This window comes from Bombina bombina, chromosome 1, assembly GCF_027579735.1.
Source record: "Bombina bombina isolate aBomBom1 chromosome 1, aBomBom1.pri, whole genome shotgun sequence".
NCBI classification, from domain to species: domain Eukaryota; kingdom Metazoa; phylum Chordata; class Amphibia; order Anura; family Bombinatoridae; genus Bombina; species Bombina bombina.
Window position 1 is genome coordinate 521,225,483 of NC_069499.1, and position 19,238 is coordinate 521,244,720.

A 19,238-nucleotide genomic window follows, 5' to 3' on the forward strand; every position below is an offset into this window, starting at 1 on the left:
TAGGAGTAAATTAGAAAGTTGCTTAAAATTGAAAGGCTCTCTGAATCATGAAAGTTTAATTTTCACTAGACTACCCCTTTAATTCTTAGGGCACTATTATCTAAAGGTCTCTGGGCTGGTGATATTATTTAAGAATGCTCGCCAGTACTTTTTTTTCCCTGGTGAAATTATCTAAAGACACTTTTTACCCTGAAAGGAGTGCATCTCACTAAGGGGCGTATACTGCATTTTCGTATGGGGGTGGAGAGGCATATACCACCACCGCCGCCACTAAATAAAGCTATTAACCCCTAAATCGCTGTCCCCCCACATCGATGTCCCCCCACATCACTAACACTACCTAAACCTATTAACCCCTAAACGCTGCCCCCCACTTCGCTGACACTAACAAAATATAGTTATTAACCCCAAACCACAGTTCAGCCATCGCCGACACAAACTAAAACTATTAACCCCTAAACCGCCGTTCCCAAACATCGCCAACACTAAATAAATTACTAAATAAAGTATTAACCCCTAAACCGACACAATTAAAAAAAAAAAAAAAAAACCCTAAACCGACATTCCGACACTAACTAAAACTATTAATTTCTAAACCGCACACCCCCACACCGCCAACTCTTCCTAAACCTATTAACCCCTAAAGCACCATTCCCAAACATCGCCAACACTAACTAAACCTATTAACCCCTAAACCGCAGTTCCCTGACATCGCCAACACTAACTAAACCTATTAACCCCTAAACCGCACCCCCCCACATCGCCAACACTAACTAAACCTATTAATTAACCCCTAAACCACCGACCCACACATCACAACAACCTAAATTAAACTATATTAACCCCTAAACCTAACCCTAAACCTAACACCCTCTAACTTTAACATAATTTAAATAAACCTAAAATAAAGTTTAAATTATTAACTACATAATACCTATTTAAAACTAAATACAAAGTAACTTACCTGTGAAATAAAAACTAAGCTAGCTACAATATAACTAATAGGTATAATGTAGCTAGCTTAGGTTTTAGTTTTATTTCACAGGTAAGTTTGTATTTATTTTAACTAGGTAGACTAGTTAGTAAAAAATAGTTATTAACTATTTACTAATTACATAGTTAAAATAAATACAAACTTACCTGTGAAATAAAACCTAAGCTGCCTTACACTAAAACCTACCATTACAAAATTAAAAAAAAACTACCATTATAAAAAACACTAAAATGAAAAAAAAAATGAAAAAACCTACCAATACAAAAAATAACAAACAAAATTATCCAAAACAATAAAAATTATTCCAATTATAATACCCTTTTTTTTTAAAAAAAAAAATCATCCCGCCCCAAAATAAAAAAATCTCTAATCTATAATAAACTACCAAGGGCCCTTAAAAGGGCCTTTTGTTGCCCCTTAAAGGGGCCTTTTGTAGGGCATTGCCCTAAAGTTAACAACAGCTCTTTTGCTAAAAAAGAAAACACAAAGACCCACTAACATTACAAACCCCCACCCCCCAAACCCCCACAATAAAAATAAAGTTAAACCTAATCTACCCATTGCCCTGAAAAGGGCATTTGTATGGGCATTGCCCTTAAAAGGGAATTCAGCCCTTTTACTGACCTTAAAAGGGCATTCAGCACTTTTAAGAGTGCCCACCCTAATCTAAAAAAAAAAAACCATCCCAAAACGAAAAAAAAATACACAAAATAACAAACGAATGATCAAAAATAATAAAAGTTATTCCTACTCTAATACCCATTTAAAAAAACAACCCCAAAATAAAAAACCTAATCTAGAATAAAACTACCAATAGCCCTAAAAAGGGCCTTTTGTAGGGCATTGCCCTAAAGATGTCAGCTATTTTTCTAAAAAAATACAAAGACCCACTAACATTAAAAAACTCCACCCCCCCAAACCCACAAAAAAAAAAAAATCTATTTAAAAAACCTAATTTACCCATTGCCCTGAACAGGGCATTTGTATGGGCATTGCCCTGAAAAGGGCATACAGCTCTTTTGCTGCCCTTAAAGGGGCATTCAGCTTTTTTAAGAGTGTGAACCTTAATCTAAAAAAAACCCACCCAAAAAGATCCTTAAAAAAAAAAACCTGGGGGCGGAGCTTGGCCACGCTTGTAGATGGCCACACATTGATTTAGCTCTGAAGCCCCAAGACTCTTGACACAGGTTAAAAGTAACTCATAGCAAGTTGGAACTAATTAAAAGCTTAGATTCACAACCTGAAACAGACCAGGCACTTATGATCACTGCTTTTGGGAGCTGAGCGGTCACGGAGACTCCAGTTTGAATAGCTGCGCAGTGAGGCCTATGTGTGCTGGGATCCAGCTATAGCGGTAAGAACTCTGGCCGCGCAAAGTGAGGATTAACGTATAGCACCTCTGGACTACAATAATTAGCCTTCAACAGTAAGGTCAAGATCGGTTGGAAGTAGGGGAGCCTGTGACCCAGCAGTGCTGACAAGTAAGCAGTAGCAGATCGCCGCACCGGAGAGAAAGGTCATCAAACAGTAGCAGGCCCCCTACCTGATCGATCACTACCGGGACCAGACACAAGCAATCAGGTACCTTCAAAGCTGTTGAGGGGGGGACAGTAAGACATACGCTACAGGTTGGGCTCCTGCAGCGGAGCATTCCGGTGCTATAAGAGACTGACATAAGCCCGGCTAGGATAAAGAGCCGGCACTGAGAAAATAGAAATAAGCCCAAAGTAGCAAGCCCTTTGACTTTAATATACGCTTCACTGGAAGTACATTGATTTACATAGGCCTTTTGTTGTATGCACAAATATTCTGGACACTATTGCTGACTAAGCCTGATAGATTTGAAGGAGAATCCTGCACAGTTTTTATTTAAAGCAACACTGCTGATTCACACAGGACTTTCAGATCTGAGCTGGCTCCCCTTACAGAGATATAACTTTTTGCTGACATCAATCCTACCCCTAGATTTGGGAGAAACCCACCTGCTCTATATGGTCACTCAGTGTACAAATATGGCAAACAGACGCATATCCAAACCGGCAAAGGGGTCTCAATCCACCAATATGGAAAGCTATTTAATTCCTACCGAAAATGTACCAAGCACCAACAGAGAAATGCCAGATTGTAGTAAACAAACTGCTGCTGTGCAGACATCTAACCTAGATCCACCGCTGCCCTGTTATCTCACTAGAGATGACATTAAACATTTATCATCTAAAAGAGATATACATGAAGCTATGACAGATGTCAAAATTATGTTTGGGGATTTGAAGAAAGATATAGTGGCAGTAGATCACAGAGTCTCTCAGATTGAAGAAATGCAAGAAACAATACGCTCAGACCTTCAGCACCAGGCCAGCTGCATGCAATCCCAGGATGCTACAGTACAGTCTCTGACAGATAGAATTGAGGACCTGGAAAACAGGAACAGGCGCAACAACCTGAGGTTGCGTGGCGTTCCTGAAACAGTGAATCCCCCAGAGATAGGGCAATATATACAGGACTTCTTTAAATTTCTTAAAAACGCACCAAACGCGGCGGAAATACAGGTTGAAAGAGCGCATAGGGCACTCAGACCCAGGCCGCCGGCCAGGGCCCCCCCAAGGGATATCATCATCCGACTTCTCTCCTATAAGGATAAAGAAGAAATTCTTCGGCTGGCTAGAAACAAGCACCCCCTTACATATGAAGGCACTGATATCCAGGTTTTTATGGATTTATGCCCTACAACCTTACAGAAGCGAAGAGACCTGCGCTACATTACCTCCAGCCTCAAAGAACAACAAATCCAATACAGGTGGGGATTCCCCACCTGCATCATTGCATCTAAGAACGGCTCCACTGCAATCTACAAGTCACCGGATGATCTCCACGCTCTTAATCAAACATTTGGTTTACAGATCAGACCACCAAATGTGCCTGTGGCTCCTGCGCAGCCAGGCCCTGAAGCGAACCGTGGAATAGCGGACCGTGGCCCTGATTAGGCTATTGGAGGCCTTGTCAATATGCATTACTGTGTTATACTTGACCCCCTTATTGAGCCGGACCTTTTTTGAAACACCCTGCCTGGATCTGAAAGGCCGCCACCCTCTGAAACAGATAAGTTTATGAATAATTGTTCCAATTAGAGACACATGTTGTATTTATAATTTTCTATTTCAGCTGTCCATATATGGAATTATTATTATGCATTTCTAACGCCTCACTCAAGATTCTTGATTGCTGAGAGACATTGGCAGGCTTAGTAACTGAAATATCATATGGGAATGTGCCCCTCACTTGCTCTATTTTGTTTATCTAAATGTCCATAGCAGCTATTTTTATACTGTTGCATGTTTATTCATTTTGTTACATGTTTATCCAATTTTTTACATACAAGAACATGTTTTACCTACAAATAAGATTAGTAGTAGGCACTAGCACATATTTTCTTGCTCTTCTTAGGCCTAAAGAAACATATATATCATTACAATTAAAGAATAAATAAATAAAAGAAAATAGCTAATAAAAAAAAAAAAAAAATTTTAGCTATCATAATCATAAGAATAAAGAAGTTCTAGGGGGTGGGTGAATCAGATTTCACGCTAGCTCTAAATTAAACAAACTGAGTGAGCGTTAAACAGATACTCCTTAGAGAATATGGGACTCAGGCAGGGACCTATCTAGGCAGTTATCAGGGGTGTCCGTTTCTAATTTATATTTTAGTTCTAACGATGGTTATTGATATGTATTGAGTTACTTTACCTACAAAGTTTGAATATCTGTTAATATATCTATGCAAGAGTTTTGGGGTTACTACCTCCTATTGGTGTACCTATTGAATAAGTAGACTTTTACCCCCTTTCTTTTTACTCCTCACTCTTAAATTTCTTTGTAATACTGGTGGGGATCCGGCCTTTTGTTGCCTGATTCTCTCTGGATTCTCTCTCTTCTCTTTCCCTTACTCTCCTCCCCTATAGTTCTTATCCCACTGCACAGCAACTTCAAAATCACCCCTCTCTCCTACTCTTCCCCCTGTACGCATTCACCCCGCTCCTTTTAAACTCTCCCCCTCTTCTTCCGTGACTTTCCCTCCTCTGTCCCTCCCTTACCTCCTTCTCCTGGTCTCCTCCTCCCCTCTAACCCCCCCCCCCCTTTCACTTTTTTTTTTTTTTTTTTCCTCTCTCCCTCCCTCCCCCTCCTCTCTCACCTCATCAATGGCGCACCCACGAGCACTAAAAAGAATCCACAACTTGGATCTTCTCACTGTTAATGTTAAGGGTTTTAATAGCCCAGAGAAACGTTCGATTGTCACGAGAGATTTACATAGGATGGGTGGTGACATAATTTTCATTCAAGAAACACACTACTCCAAACACAGGGAACCCAAATGGTTTAGCAGATATTATCCACAGGCTTACTTTGCGTCTGGGCCCTCCAAAAAGAACGGAGTCAGCATTTTGTTTCGCCACGGTGTCCCATTCCAGTTGGAAAAAACTATTAAGGATCCCAATGGGAGATATATAATTCTGATAGGCAAATTATATGATAGACCCATGACCCTGGCCAACCTTTACTTCCCACATAAGGCACAAGACGTTTTTTTCAAGAAAATCTCACAGCTGATCTTGGAATCACAGAAAGGTGTCCTCTTCCTGGGAGGGGATTTTAATGTTTCCCTGAATCCGAGTTTAGACACCTCGGACGGCCTTTCCAGTACTCCACATAAAGTAACTAAACATCTAATTAAATCTATTAGAGACTTGATCTTGCACGATATCTGGCGTACCTTCCACCCAACAGACAAAAATTTCACTTTCTATTCGCACCCCCATAGGAAGTACACCAGAATCGACTACCTCTTTACGGATTCCGCAGGTCTTACGGTCACAACGGGATGCAATATCCAAACGATCACTTGGTCGGATCATGCTCCTGTAAAATGCACTATTAACTGGCCAAATACCCCAGTGACCCCTTACGTATGGAGATTCGATGAATATCTCCTTGACGATAAACTCTTAACATTGAAGCTACAAAAAAACATTGAGGAATATTTCCTCCTAAATGCAGATGAGGTTATGGCCGGATCCACTGTGTGGGAAGCTCACAAGAGTGTGATCAGAGGTTGTTTGATCGGACACAGCGCAGCATTGCGCAGGTCCAAAAGAGAAATTTACAGCACATTGTTAGCACAGGTAACACAAAAAGAACTGGCACACAAAGAACATCCTGCTGATCAGGCTCTACAAACAGAACTGGCCTCCGCCAGGGCGGCTTTACTACGCCATTTACAAGAAGAACAACACAAAAAAGCCCTTATCATGAGTCAAACTTTTTTTTGAACATGGTAATAAAGCAGGAAAGATACTGGCCCGAGCACTAGCTCGGAAAAGATTACGCTCATACATCTATGAAATAACAGATAAACAAGGGTTGACACATAGAGATGGTCAAGCCATAGCGAATGCCTTTGGTAATTTCTATAAAACTCTCTATAATATACATCCAGCAGCAAACCCGCAGGAGGGCTCCCGCAACAGACTGATCTTTGAGCAGGAGATATCTGAATATGTTGAAAAAGCAGGAGTACCATCTTTAACTGCTGAACAAGCGGGCCAACTAGATGCCCCTTTCACTGCAGAAGAGATTCTAGCAGCCATCAAAAGCCTTCCAGCTGGCAAAAGCCCGGGCCCAGATGGGTTTGGCACGCGCTACTACAAAAAATTTGCGGGCATCTTAATACCCCATATGCTCAAGGTGTTCAACCGGATTTCGGAGGCACCTGTCCTACCGAATTCGATGTTGGAAGCATACATCTCGGTTATCCCTAAACCGGATAAACCGGAAAATCTACCTGGCAGTTATAGACCGATATCACTGCTTAACTCTGACGTCAAGATTTTGGCCAAAGTTATTGCAAATCGCCTCAAAATATTTTTGCCACAATTGGTCTCCACGGACCAAACAGGATTTATCCCAGCAAGAGAGGCACGGGATAACACTCTCAGAGTGATCCAGTTGATCTCACATGCGCAGGCTACTTCCGCTCCGTTGGTACTTGTGTCAACGGATGCGGAAAAGGCCTTTGACTGAGTAAATTGGACCTTTATGCGTATCACCCTGGAAAAGATGGGTTTTGGAGCACATTTCATAAATTATGTGCTCTCGCTATACTCCAACCCAAACGCTAAGGTCCGTGTGAATGGATTGTTCTCTGAAACTTTTCAGATATCAAATGGAACGAGACAGGGGTGTCCCCTCTCACCCCTGCTCTTTGCTCTGGTTATGGAGGTTCTAGCATGTAAGATACGTGGAAACACTGAGATAATAGGATTTAAAACAGGGGGAATTGAGCACAGATTGGCAATGTACGCTGACGATGTGCTGTTGACCCTTGCAGACAATGGAAAATCCCTGCGGGAATCGCTAACCGAATTGGAGATATTTGGGCGGATGTCGAATTTCTCACTCAACCTTTCCAAATCGGAAATCTTGAATATTTCCATGCCTGAAGAGGTATTTGAATCGTACAGTGAGGGCTGCCCCCTGAGGGTTGCTATAAAGCATCTTAAATACTTAGGTATTACTCTAGCATCATCAGTTGGGGAAATGGTTTCTGTAAACTATAAGCGCATAAGGGATGAAGCCTCAAAGGACTTTGCGGCATGGAAAAATAAGACCATCTCTTGGATGGGTAGAATCCAAGTGGCTAAAATGAACATCCTGCCCAGAGTACTATATATTATGCAGGCTATTCCCTTGACATCAGCAGACCACTTAATACATCAAATTCAGTCGGCACTTGAATCATACATCTGGAGTGATCTGAGACCACGGATCAACCAAAAAACGATGTACTTGCCCAGAGACCGAGGAGGGGCTGGTGTCCCCCGACTGAGCGAATACCTTAAGGCTATTCAATTACAACGACTGGTTGAATGGTGCCATGGATCGCCCAACAAAGCCTGGATAGGCCTGGATAGGGAGATCCTCCGTAGGGGCAACGTGGGATCTCTTGCGTGGATCAGCCCTGCGCGGCGCCCTGCTTGGCTCTCACAGTATCCCCTGATTGAGGATATATTGGTTAGATGGGATAGACTGATCAAGGTGAAACCGTATATCTCTACCTCTTTCTCACCTGTGACACCCGTTCGAGAAAACCCGGACAACGGAATGGTTAACAAAACCTATTCTCCGGGATCTTGTTATACTCTTGCTGAGACCGCAATCTCAGGCATCCTATCGGAGGGTAGAATCAAACCACAAATGGAACTGGCTGAATGGGATTGTGATTTATTCTCCTCGTGGTTCAGAGTAACGCAGTTCCATCATTACTACAGCACCCTACGTGACAAAGATTCACTAAAAAGACAGAAAACATCATTCGAAGTGCTTTGCACCTCGTCAACTCTGCCACGTCATCTCATTTCAATCTTGCATAAGCTACTGGTGGAGGGGGGTACTGATGTGCTTCCCTCTTATATAGTAGCTTGGCAACAAGAATTAGGCCTTGAACCTGACTCCAAAGCATGGTTATCTATATTTCGCAAAGCGAAGCACGTGTCGGTGTCGATGAAAACTCAGGAGATGCATTTTAAGTTTCTGAGTCGCTGGTACCTCACCCCACAGAGGTTAAAAAAAATATACCCGCACACAGGCGGGGAGTGCTGGAGGGGATGCGGTGAGGAAGGATCCATGCTGCATGTCTGGTGGCATTGTCCCCATATACAACCCTTCTGGGGTGAGATATTTCGGGAGTGTAGCAGGATACTGGAAATCATCCTGCCTCCGGACCCTAAGTATCTCATTTTCCATGAGCTACCTAAAATAATCATGGAAGCAAAACGCCACTTATTTCTCCTGATGTTGAATTGCGCAAAAGGACTCATACCAAAACATTGGAAATCTATACACACACCAAACCTAGAGGAGTGGAGGGCCAGGGTCTGGGACCTTTTGAGCCTTGAGAGGTTCCATTACCTAAAAACTGGGAGACTTGAAACCCATGAATATATGACTCTGATTTGGGAGGGTAGGGGTTTATGAATACCAAGGCAAATCTTGAAATTTGGGCGGGCAGCCGTGGTGAAACCTATGAAACATCTAGCTTACTTGGATTGAAGTAATTGTGACCATTTAGATCTGTCTCTCCCTCCTTCTCCCTCCCTCCCCCCCCCCCTTATTTTTTTTTTTTTTTTTCTTTCTCTTCTCGTTTCTTTCTCTCTTTCTCTCCTGTTCCTATTCTTTCTATTACCCTCTTCTTACACTGCAATCTTCAAAGACTGCATTGGGCTGGCACTGCTGGACCTACCCACATCTAGCATCAGAGTGGCATTTTCTCTGAATTATTGCTACCCGACTTGTGGGTCCGGTACTATTGGCCTCAGTGAATTGTATTTATTATTGGCATTTTGCAAAATAGAATGTATAATAATGAACATACCAAATGTAATATTATAATTCTTTATCAGTCTTTTATAAGAGCTTGTTTATGTTTATAAGATAAGAATATCTTGATCACTACGATGTTATTTATCACCTTGAATGTAAGAAATGTAATCCTATATATGTTCATTCAATAAAGCTTACTTTGGAAAAAAAAAAAAAAAAAACCTTACACTAACCCCTCTTTAGGTAGTTACAGTTATTGAAGTCCTGCTTGAACTAAAAAAATACAAAGACCCACTAACATTACAAACCCCACCCCCCAAACAAAATTAAAAAAAAATATCAAAAATACCTAATCTACCCTATTTGTATGGGCATTGCTCTGAAAAGGGCATACAGCTCTTTTGCTGTCATTAAAAGGGCATTTAGCTGTTTTAAGAGTGCCCATCCTAATCTAAAAAAAAACACCCCAAAAAACCTTAACCCCCCCCTTTAGGTACTCACAGTTGTTGACGTCCCACTTGAACGATCTTCATCCCACCCAGACGGCTCCATCTTCATCCATCACGGGACCAGCATCTTCTTCATCCCTTGTGGAGGTGGAGCGGCGATTCACAGAGGCAGAGGTCCAGGCGAAGGTCCAAGGTGGATCAGCCAATAGAATGAGAGCTGCTTAAATCCTATTGGCTATTTGACTGGTCCTATGCCTCCACATTGCTGCTCCACTTCCGCAGGGATGATGAAGATGCTTTCTGGATGAAGATGGAGCCACCGGGATGAAGATCGTTCAAGCGGGACTTCAACAACTGTGAGTACCTAAAGAGGGGTGATTTTTTTAAAGGTTTTTTTGGGGGATTTTTTTTTTTTAGATTAGGATGGGCACTCTTAAAAGAGCTAAATGCCCTTTTAAGGACAGCAAAAGAGCTGTATGCCCTTTTCAGAGCAATGCCCATACAAATGCCATTTTCAGGGCAAAGGGTAGATTAGGTTTTTTTGATAGTTTTTTTTATTTTGTTTGGAGGGTGGGGTTTGTAATGTTAGTGGGGCTTTATATTTTTTGTTCGAAAAAAGAGCTGATTTATTTAGGGCAATGCCCTACAAAAGGCCCCTTTAAGGGCTATTGGTAGTTTATTATAGATTATGGTTCGTTTATTTTGGGGTGTTTTTTTTTTTTAAATGGGTATTAGAATAGGAATAGTTTTTATTATTTTTGTGTAATTTTTTTTTTTCGTTTTGGGGTGGTTTTTTTTTTTTAGATGAGGTTGGGCACTAAAATGCCCTTTTAAGGGCAGTACAAGAGCTGAATGCCCTTTTAAGGGCAATGCCCATATAAATGCCCTTTTTAGGGCAATGGGTAGATTAGGTTTAACTTTATTTTTATTTTGAGGGTTTGGGGGGTTGGGGTTTGTAATGTTAGTGGGTCTTTGTGTTTTTCTTTTTTAGCAAAAGAGCTGTTAACTTTAGGGCAAAGGGGGGGGGGGGGTCAGTTAGAACACAATAGAACAGAGAAGTCAGTCTGTGAATCTGTCACTCCTTTAATATCTCAAGGAAGGGATGACTTAAGAAATGTCACATTAGAAAGTATAGAGGAAAGCACACCAAGTATCAGCAGAAAGCATATGAAAATTAAATGTATGGCAACAAATGCAAGAAGCATGACAGGTAAAATGGGGGAGCTGGAGCTCTTAGTTGCAGAAGAGGACTATGATGTTATCAGTATAACTGAAACTTAGTGGGATGATTCACATGACTGGGCAGTTAACTTAGAGGGGTATACTTTATTTAGGAGGGACAGGGATAATAAAAGGGGTGGAGGAATCTGCATGTATATTAAACTTAACCTTAAACCTACAATAAGGGAAGATATTTATGTTACAGACGACAATGTAGAGACCCTGTGGGTGGAAATAAAGAGTGGGGGGGAATCCAAAAAAATATTACTAGGAACATGCTACAAGCCCCCCAACATTAGTGACCTGGATGAAGCTCAACTACTAATGGAAATAGGTAAGGCTGCTAATAACAGTGCTGTAATTATGGGAGATTTTAACATACTGATATAAACTGGGCCAATGAAACTAGTAATTCAGCTAAGGGGGATAAATTTTTAAATGTTCTCAGGGATAACTTCTTGTCACAATTAATAGAGGAGCCAACTAAGAGTAGCGCTATATTGGATTTAGTGCTATCAAATAATAGATATACTATCAAACATAGAAGTCAAAAAACATGATCACATTTGAAATCTCTTTTCATAAGCAGTCTTAATAACTAGTCTACCTAGTTAAAATAAATAACTTACCTGTGAAATAAAAATAAAACCTAAGCTAGCTACAATATAACTATTAGTTAATACTTTGGTATTATTAGTTACTAATTGTAACTTTTATTTAGTTATATTTTAATTATGTTAAAGTTAGAGGGTGTTAGGTTTAGGGGTTAATATAGTATAATTTAGGTTGTTGCAATGTGGAGGCCGGCAGTTTTATTTAGTGGCGGCGATGTGGGGGGCTGGTTGCAGTTTAGGGGAAAAGGTTTAGTTCATGTTGGCGATGTTTAGGTGTTAATAGGTTTAGTTTGTGTTGGCGAAGTTTCGGGATGGCAGTTTAGGGGTTAATAGGTTTAGTTAGTTTCGGAAATGTGTGAGGGGGTGTGATTTAGGGGCTAATAGGTTTAGTTTGTGTCGGTGAGGGGGGGGTGCGGTTTAGGGATTAATAGGTTTAGTTTGTGTCGGCGATATGGGGGTGCAGTTTAGGGGTAAAGGTTTAGTTCATGTTGGCGATGTTTAGGGGTTAATAGGTATAGTTAGTTTTGGCAATGTGGGGGTGCAATTTAGGGGTCAATAGGTTTAGTTTGTGTCGGCGATGTGGGGGGGTGCGGTTTAGGGGTTAATAGGTTTAGTTTGTGTCGGCGATGTGGGGGTCCGGTTTAGGGGTTAATAGGTTTAGTGTCGGCAATGTCGGGGGAATGGTGGTTTAGGGGTTAATACCTTTATTATAGACTTAGATTTAGTGTTGGGGAACTGCGGTTTAGGAAGGAACAATGAAAAATTCCAAATATGAATAATGGATTAGAAAATTCGGAAACATTTATTCATTTTCGGAATGTGCCGAATCAGAAATTCGGATGCATCCGAATCGGCCAAAATTCGTCCGAATTCCGAATTTGTCCAAAACGAAACGCATATGTCTAGTATCTTGTTAAGGGAAGGTTTATTGAAGGTGAATGTGGTGGTATCTTATATTGGTGGAGATGTCATTAGGCAGAGCAGTTTACCGGTAGGATTTTGTAGTGAGCAATAACTTGAGATAATTTTACAAGGAAATGCACTTGCAATAGGGGTTAGTAGTGAAAGAATCGTTGAGTACCTAACAAAATTGAAATCCATAGTGACAAACATTAAATAAAGTTTTGTTGAATCAGTGCATAAGCATTCCTTGCGATATTGTCTATATATTTTCTACCAGAAATTGATTCTCTTTTATGTATAGTGTCAATAGGGTTATGAAGAGCCTCACATACAGCTATATAGACCTACTGACTGCATACATTTTTTTTAAATATGTTCAAGTTGTTCAGTCCCTGAAATTATAAATATTAGGACAAATTCAAACTGTTCTTACTCTAGTTACTACCACTTAATTGAAACACATGAAGTAATTTTCAGTGGGTGTCCCACCCTAACCTCATCAACGGTGCTAAATTGTGAGATCCTAAGTAAGTTTTTAAATGTTTTATACTGGATTTTTATATCAGTATCTGTGCATATTCTTCTTTATAGTAGTGTCTATTATATGCAGTTTTATAAGCTCTAATTGCTACAGCGAGCATGCAGTAGCAATAACCAGTCACTTGTAATGGCTGGTTATTTGTTGCGTGCTGGCAAACGGGCAAATTTGCCTGTTTGGGGCATGCAATAAAATTAGCACTCCACTTGTAATCTAGCCCCGAATTGTATAATTACTTCTTGTTTATTAATATTAAAACTGTGATAGCAACCTTAGTAATATGTGTGGTCTTTGCAGTGTTCTGATATATTTTGATTATCTGTATATAATAATGAATTGCCACCAATTATGAATATTTGCTGCATTATGGAAGTATCTGTGGATATTTGTGGAGTATATTCTTGTGGAAACTTAGATCTAGAAAGCAAATGTTTAAATAAAACTGCACAGTAATCATAATAAACCACATTTCATTGTAACAATATTTAATTTATGTTGATGCATGTAGATTAAGGCAGTTGTCATTATTTTTTGTCCACAGAGGGCTTTTTTTGAACGTCTCTACATAATGTATACAGTGGGATACTCCATCTCATTCTGCTCCTTGGCTGTGGCTATATTTATCATTGGTTACTTCAGGTATGAAATTCTATTCATTTTCACATTGTTATCAGTTATATTTGTCATTTAAAAAGAAACGCAAAATAACAAAAACAGAACATTAATTTTACATTGCATCAGAAAAATAACATTTATGCTTACCTGATAAATGTATTTTTTTCTGGGCATGGAGAGTCCAGGAACAATTCTAATTACTAGTGGGAAATTCACTCCTGGCCAACAGGAGGAGGAAAAGATCACCCCAGCAGAGCTGTTAAGTATCACTTGCCTTACCTATAACCCCCAGTCATTCGGCCGAAGTGAAACGGAAAAAGAAGATAACACAAAGGTATAGAGGTGCCTGAGGACTATACAAAAAAACTGCCATCTTAATTTGAATAAGGGCGGGTTGTGAACTCTCCATGCCCGGAAATAAATAAATCAGGTAAGCATACATTTTGTTTTTTTTCCTATGGCATGGAGAGTCCACAAAACATAATTACTAGTGGGAACCAATACACAAGCTAGAAGACACCGAATGAATAGGGAGGGAGAACAAGACAGGCGGACCTAAACTGAAAGCACCACCGCTTGAAGAACTTTTCTCTCAAAAGAAGCCTTAGTTAAGGCAAAAATATCAAATTTGGAGAATTTGGAAAAGGTATGTACTAAGTGCCCGCGTTACAGATTTGCTCCACAGAAGCTTCATTTTTGAAAGCCCATGAAGATGAAACAGTTTCAGTGGAATGAGCTGTAATTCTTTCAGGAGGCTGCTGTCCAGCTGTCTCATAAGCTAAACGAGTAACACTACTCAACCAGAGAGAAAGAGTGATAAAAGTGGCCTTCTAACCCCTACGCTTACCAGAGAAGCAACAAACAGGGCAGAAGTCTGCCGAAAATCTTAAGTTGCTTGAAGGTAAAATTTAAGAGCACACACAACATCCACGTTATTCAAAAGACATTCCTTCTGGGAAGAAGGGTTAGGACAAAAGGGTTAGGACAAAAAGGAGGAACAACAATTTCCTAATTAATATTGTGATCCAACAATACCTTAGGGAGAAACCCCAGCTTAGTAGAAGGACCACCTTATCAGCATGAAAAATAAGGTAAGGGGAATCATTCTGCAGAGCCAAAAGTTCGGAAACTCTGCGAGCAGAAGAAAAAGCAAGAAGAAACCCAACCTTCCAAGATAGTAATCTCAAATAGAGCCTGCTGCAAAACTCTAAGAACAAGGTTAAGACTCCAAGGAGGAGCAAAAGATTTAAACACAGGCCTGAACAAAAGACTGAACATCTGGCAGAACTGCCAGACATTTATGCAGAACAATAGACAGAGCAGAAATCTGACCCTTCAAAGTACTGACTGACAAACCCATCTCCAGGCCCTCCTGAAGAAAAGCCAAAATTCGAGGAACACTTACTTTATTCCAAGAAAACAAACTTTTGAATCACACCAATGAAGGTATTTATACCATACCCTATGATAAATTCTGCGAGTAATCAGTTTACAAGCCTGAAGCATAGTATCTATGACTTTCTCAGAGAAGCCACGTCTAACCAAACTTAGACGTTTAATCTCCAAGCAGTCAGTTTCAGAGAAACCAGATTTGGATTAGAATCACAGAAGTTCTCTCCTGTTTGATGCAAGCAATTAATCGTGGAAGCAACGCAAATGGAGGAAACAGGTATGCTTATTTGAAGCTCCACTGAACTGCTAGAGCATCTACCAGAACGGCTTGATGATCTCTTGACCTTGAACCATAATTTGGAAGCTTGGCCTTTTTGACGAGATGCCATCAGATTCAACTCCAGAAACCCCACTTGAGAGTTATCATTGTGAAAACCTCTGGGTGGAGAGCCCACTCTCCAGGATGAAAAGTCTGCCTGCTTAGAAAATCCGCCTCCCAGTTGTCCACCCCTGGTATGTGGATGGCAGAGAGATGGCAATCTTGAGACTCCGCCCACTGGAGAATGCAAGTCACCTCCTTCATTGCCAAGGAACTCCGAGTTCCTCCCTGGTGATTGATGTAGGCCACCGAGGTGATGTTGTAAGACTGAAATCTCACAAATCGGACCAAAGCTAGTAGAGGCCAAGCTATTAAAGCATAGAAAATTGCTCTCAACTCGAAGATGTTTCTTGGAAGAGAAGACTCCTCTGGAGTCCACAGACCCTGTGTCTTTAAGAAACCCCAAACTGCTCCCCAGCCTAACAGGCTGGCGTCCATGGTCACAATCACCCAGGAAGGCCTCAGGAAGCATGTGCCCCGAGAAAGATAGTCCTGTGAAACCCACCACGAGAGTAAGACTCATGTTGGGGAATCCAAATTTATCTTCTGCGAGAGATCTGAGTGGTCCATGTTCCATTGACTTAGCATGCATAGCTGCAGAGTTCTCAGATGGAACCGAGCAAAAGGAATGATGTCCATGGAGGCAACCATCAGTCCAATCACCTCCATGCATTGAGCGACAGATGGACGAATAGCAGACTAGAGAGACAGGCATGAAACATGAAGTTTGGATTTTCTGATGTCCATCAGAAAAATCTTCATGGACAGGGAATCTATGATTGTTCCCAAGAAACACACCCTTTTATCTGGTACAAGGGAACTCTTTCCCAGATTCACTTTCCACCCGTGGAAACGTAAAATAGACAACATCATCTTGGAATGAGATCTTGCTAGATGAAAAGATGGCGCTTGAAATAGAATGTTGTCTAGATAAGGCGCCACAGCAATGCCCAGGGACCTTACCACTGCCAGAAGAGCCCTCAGAACTTTTGTAAAAATTCTGGGAGCTGTAGCAAGGCCAAAAGGAAGGTCAACAAAATGGAAATGTTTGTTCTGGAAGGCAAACCTTAGATACTGGAAATGATTCCTGTGAAAAGGAACATGAAGATATGCATCCTTTAGATCTATGGTCGTCATGAACTGACCCTTTTAGACCAAAGGAATAATAGAACAGATGGTTTCCATCTTGATGAATTAATTGAGACACTTTAGGTCTAGAATGGGACGAAAAGTGCCCTTCTTGGGAACTACAAATCGATTTGAATAGAATCCTAGATCCTGTTCCTCTAGAGGAGCTGGAACAATCACTCCCAGGGATGATAGGTCCTTTATTCAGTTTAAGAAGGCCTCTCTCTTTATCTGGTTCACAGATAACCTTGACAGGTGGAACCTGCCCCTGGGAGGACAAAATTTGAATCCTATTCTGTAACCATGGGATACTATATCTATAGCCCAGGCATCTGGAACATCACATATCAAAGCCTGCTGAATAAAAGAAAGCCTGCCCCCCCCCACTTGATCCACAAAGGTGGACTGGACCTCCAAGAAGAATTGGATTGATCCGACTTGGAAGAGGAAGACTTCTGTCCCTTAAAGTTAAGAAAGGAAAAAAAATAGAATTCTGAAGACCCTTAGGTCTATTCTCTTTATCCTGAGGTAGGAAAGAACCATTTCCACCTGTAATGTCAGAAATTATTTCTGCCAGACCTGGTCCAAACAAGGTTTTATCCTTTATAGGGCAGAGATAAAAGCTTGGACTTGTATTTAACAGCTGCAGACCTAGATTTTAACCAGAGAGCTCAGCAAGCTAAAACAGTAAAACCAGAAATCATAGCACACAACCTAAGAACTTGCATGTTGCATCACAAATAAAGGTATTGGCTAGCTTTAGTTTGAGAGCCTTGATCCTGTCTTGGATCTTCTCTATAGTAGTCTCTTCTATGATAATATTAGATAAATCATTGCACCAAAAAGATGCTGCCCCCGCAACTGTAGCAATACTAGCAACAGGTTGCCACTGTAATCCCTGATGAATGTATATCTTTTTCAAAAAAGCCACAAGCTTCTTATTCATGGGATCCTTGAAAGAACAACTATCTTCAATAGGAAAAAGTAGTTCTCTTAGCCAGAGTAAAGATAGCTCCGACACCACGAATCACGAATAGCATTAGCAACAGGAAACATCTTTTTAAAAACAGCAGACGGGGAAAAAGGAATCCCTGGTTTATCCCATTCCTGAGTTATAATACCATACAATCTGGAACTGGAAATACTTCCCCAGATGAGGGTACATCATATATCCTATTAAGCTTGCTAGACCTCTTTGGATTCTCCACAACAGATGCATCGGATTCTTCCAAAGTAGCAAGAACCTCCTTCAAAAGAATTCAGTGTTTTAACTTAAATCTGACATTAATCTCCTCTGAATCTGCAGAATTGGTCACTACACTATCTGAATCTGACAATTCCCCCTCAGAAGCCACTGAAGAATCATCCTAATCAGATAATTGAGACAAACTGACTAATGCAGCGTTAGCAGAGTCAGCCTTACTAACATCAATATGTTTAGATTTCCTCTTACACTTACCAGAAACCTTTGGAAAAGCTGATAAAGCTTAAAAAACAGCAGAAGTAATCTGCGCAGCGAAATCCCCAGGTAAAAAAACCCACCCCCACGAGGTTGAGAGGAACCGCAGGGCACTGCATGTGAAGTTTGAGGGGAAAGCTGAAGCGTAGCTAGGATAACACTATCCTGAAAGACGAGAGGCTCAGGGAGCGACATTTTATCTTTAAACTTTAAAGTTTTATTTAAACATGAAGAGCAAAACTGCACAGGAGGAATTATTTTAGCTTCCAAACACAATAAGCATTTTTCAAATGAATCAACTTCAGTTTTAGTGTCCATAATTGGGTATCAGTTCCTAACAATTAACAAACAAAAATTGAAATGCCAAATTAGCTTTATTTATATGAGGCAATAAAACATAAATAAGTACTTAAAACCCTCAGCTCTGCTGAGGTCTTACCCCTACAGAAGTTGCTATCCCACTAGGACAGAAAAACTGGACACACCCGGTAGCAAAATACACCTCCTTGTAACCGGGACATCCCAAATCCACTTACCTCTGTAGATAGAGGAAACTGCAACCTCCACATTTTCCGCGGCAAACTCCGATCTGAACAGAGAAGCCAAAAACTGGAAGTGCTAAGGAGCGGTCACGTGACCACAATTAAAAAAAAAAATAAAATAAAAAAAATGCGCCAAACAAAAACAGTGCAAAAACCAACAGCAGCACAGCAAAAGTGAATTGGGCCAAATAAGCTGAGCTGAAAAAGCGATTGCAGCAAGTAAAAATCAAACACAACATACTCTCTCCATCTCTGAGACCCAATAAAAATAAGATGCCTCTTCACATAAAAGCAGTGCCCCTAAAACAGATTCAAATACTTTCCACAAGGATTTAACCCCTATAGTGCCGGTACCTTCAAACCTAGTTGGGGAAGCACTTACCTGTGAATCCTGCTCTGTCAGGCAGGAGCTGTTTTCTGAGATGTGGCAGCTTCACTATTTCTACCAGGGACCTATAGAAAAGAAAGAACAGAGTAACCAACCCTAGCTTTCTATAATAGGGGTAGCAATAATGTTAGAAGTTTAGCCAATTTACTTACATTAACCAAATGTGCACAGTCTTTTTATATTTAAGCTTTTTGATTCACCAGCTCCTACTGAGCATGTGCAAGAATTCACAAAATAAGCGTG

The 19,238-nt window shown here is 40.7% G+C and overlaps 1 protein-coding gene across 1 annotated transcript in view; it reads left to right on the forward strand.

Annotated features, from left to right (window-relative positions):
• The window catches only part of PTH2R (parathyroid hormone 2 receptor), a 500,002-nt gene that overhangs the window by 41,220 nt on the left and 439,544 nt on the right, over positions 1 to 19,238 (forward strand). Inside the window, exons 4-5 of the mRNA XM_053690413.1 lie at positions 8,133 to 8,152; positions 13,636 to 13,731. Coding sequence (XP_053546388.1) covers positions 8,133 to 8,152; positions 13,636 to 13,731 — 116 coding nt within the window. The remainder of the gene's footprint in view (positions 1 to 8,132; positions 8,153 to 13,635; positions 13,732 to 19,238) is intronic.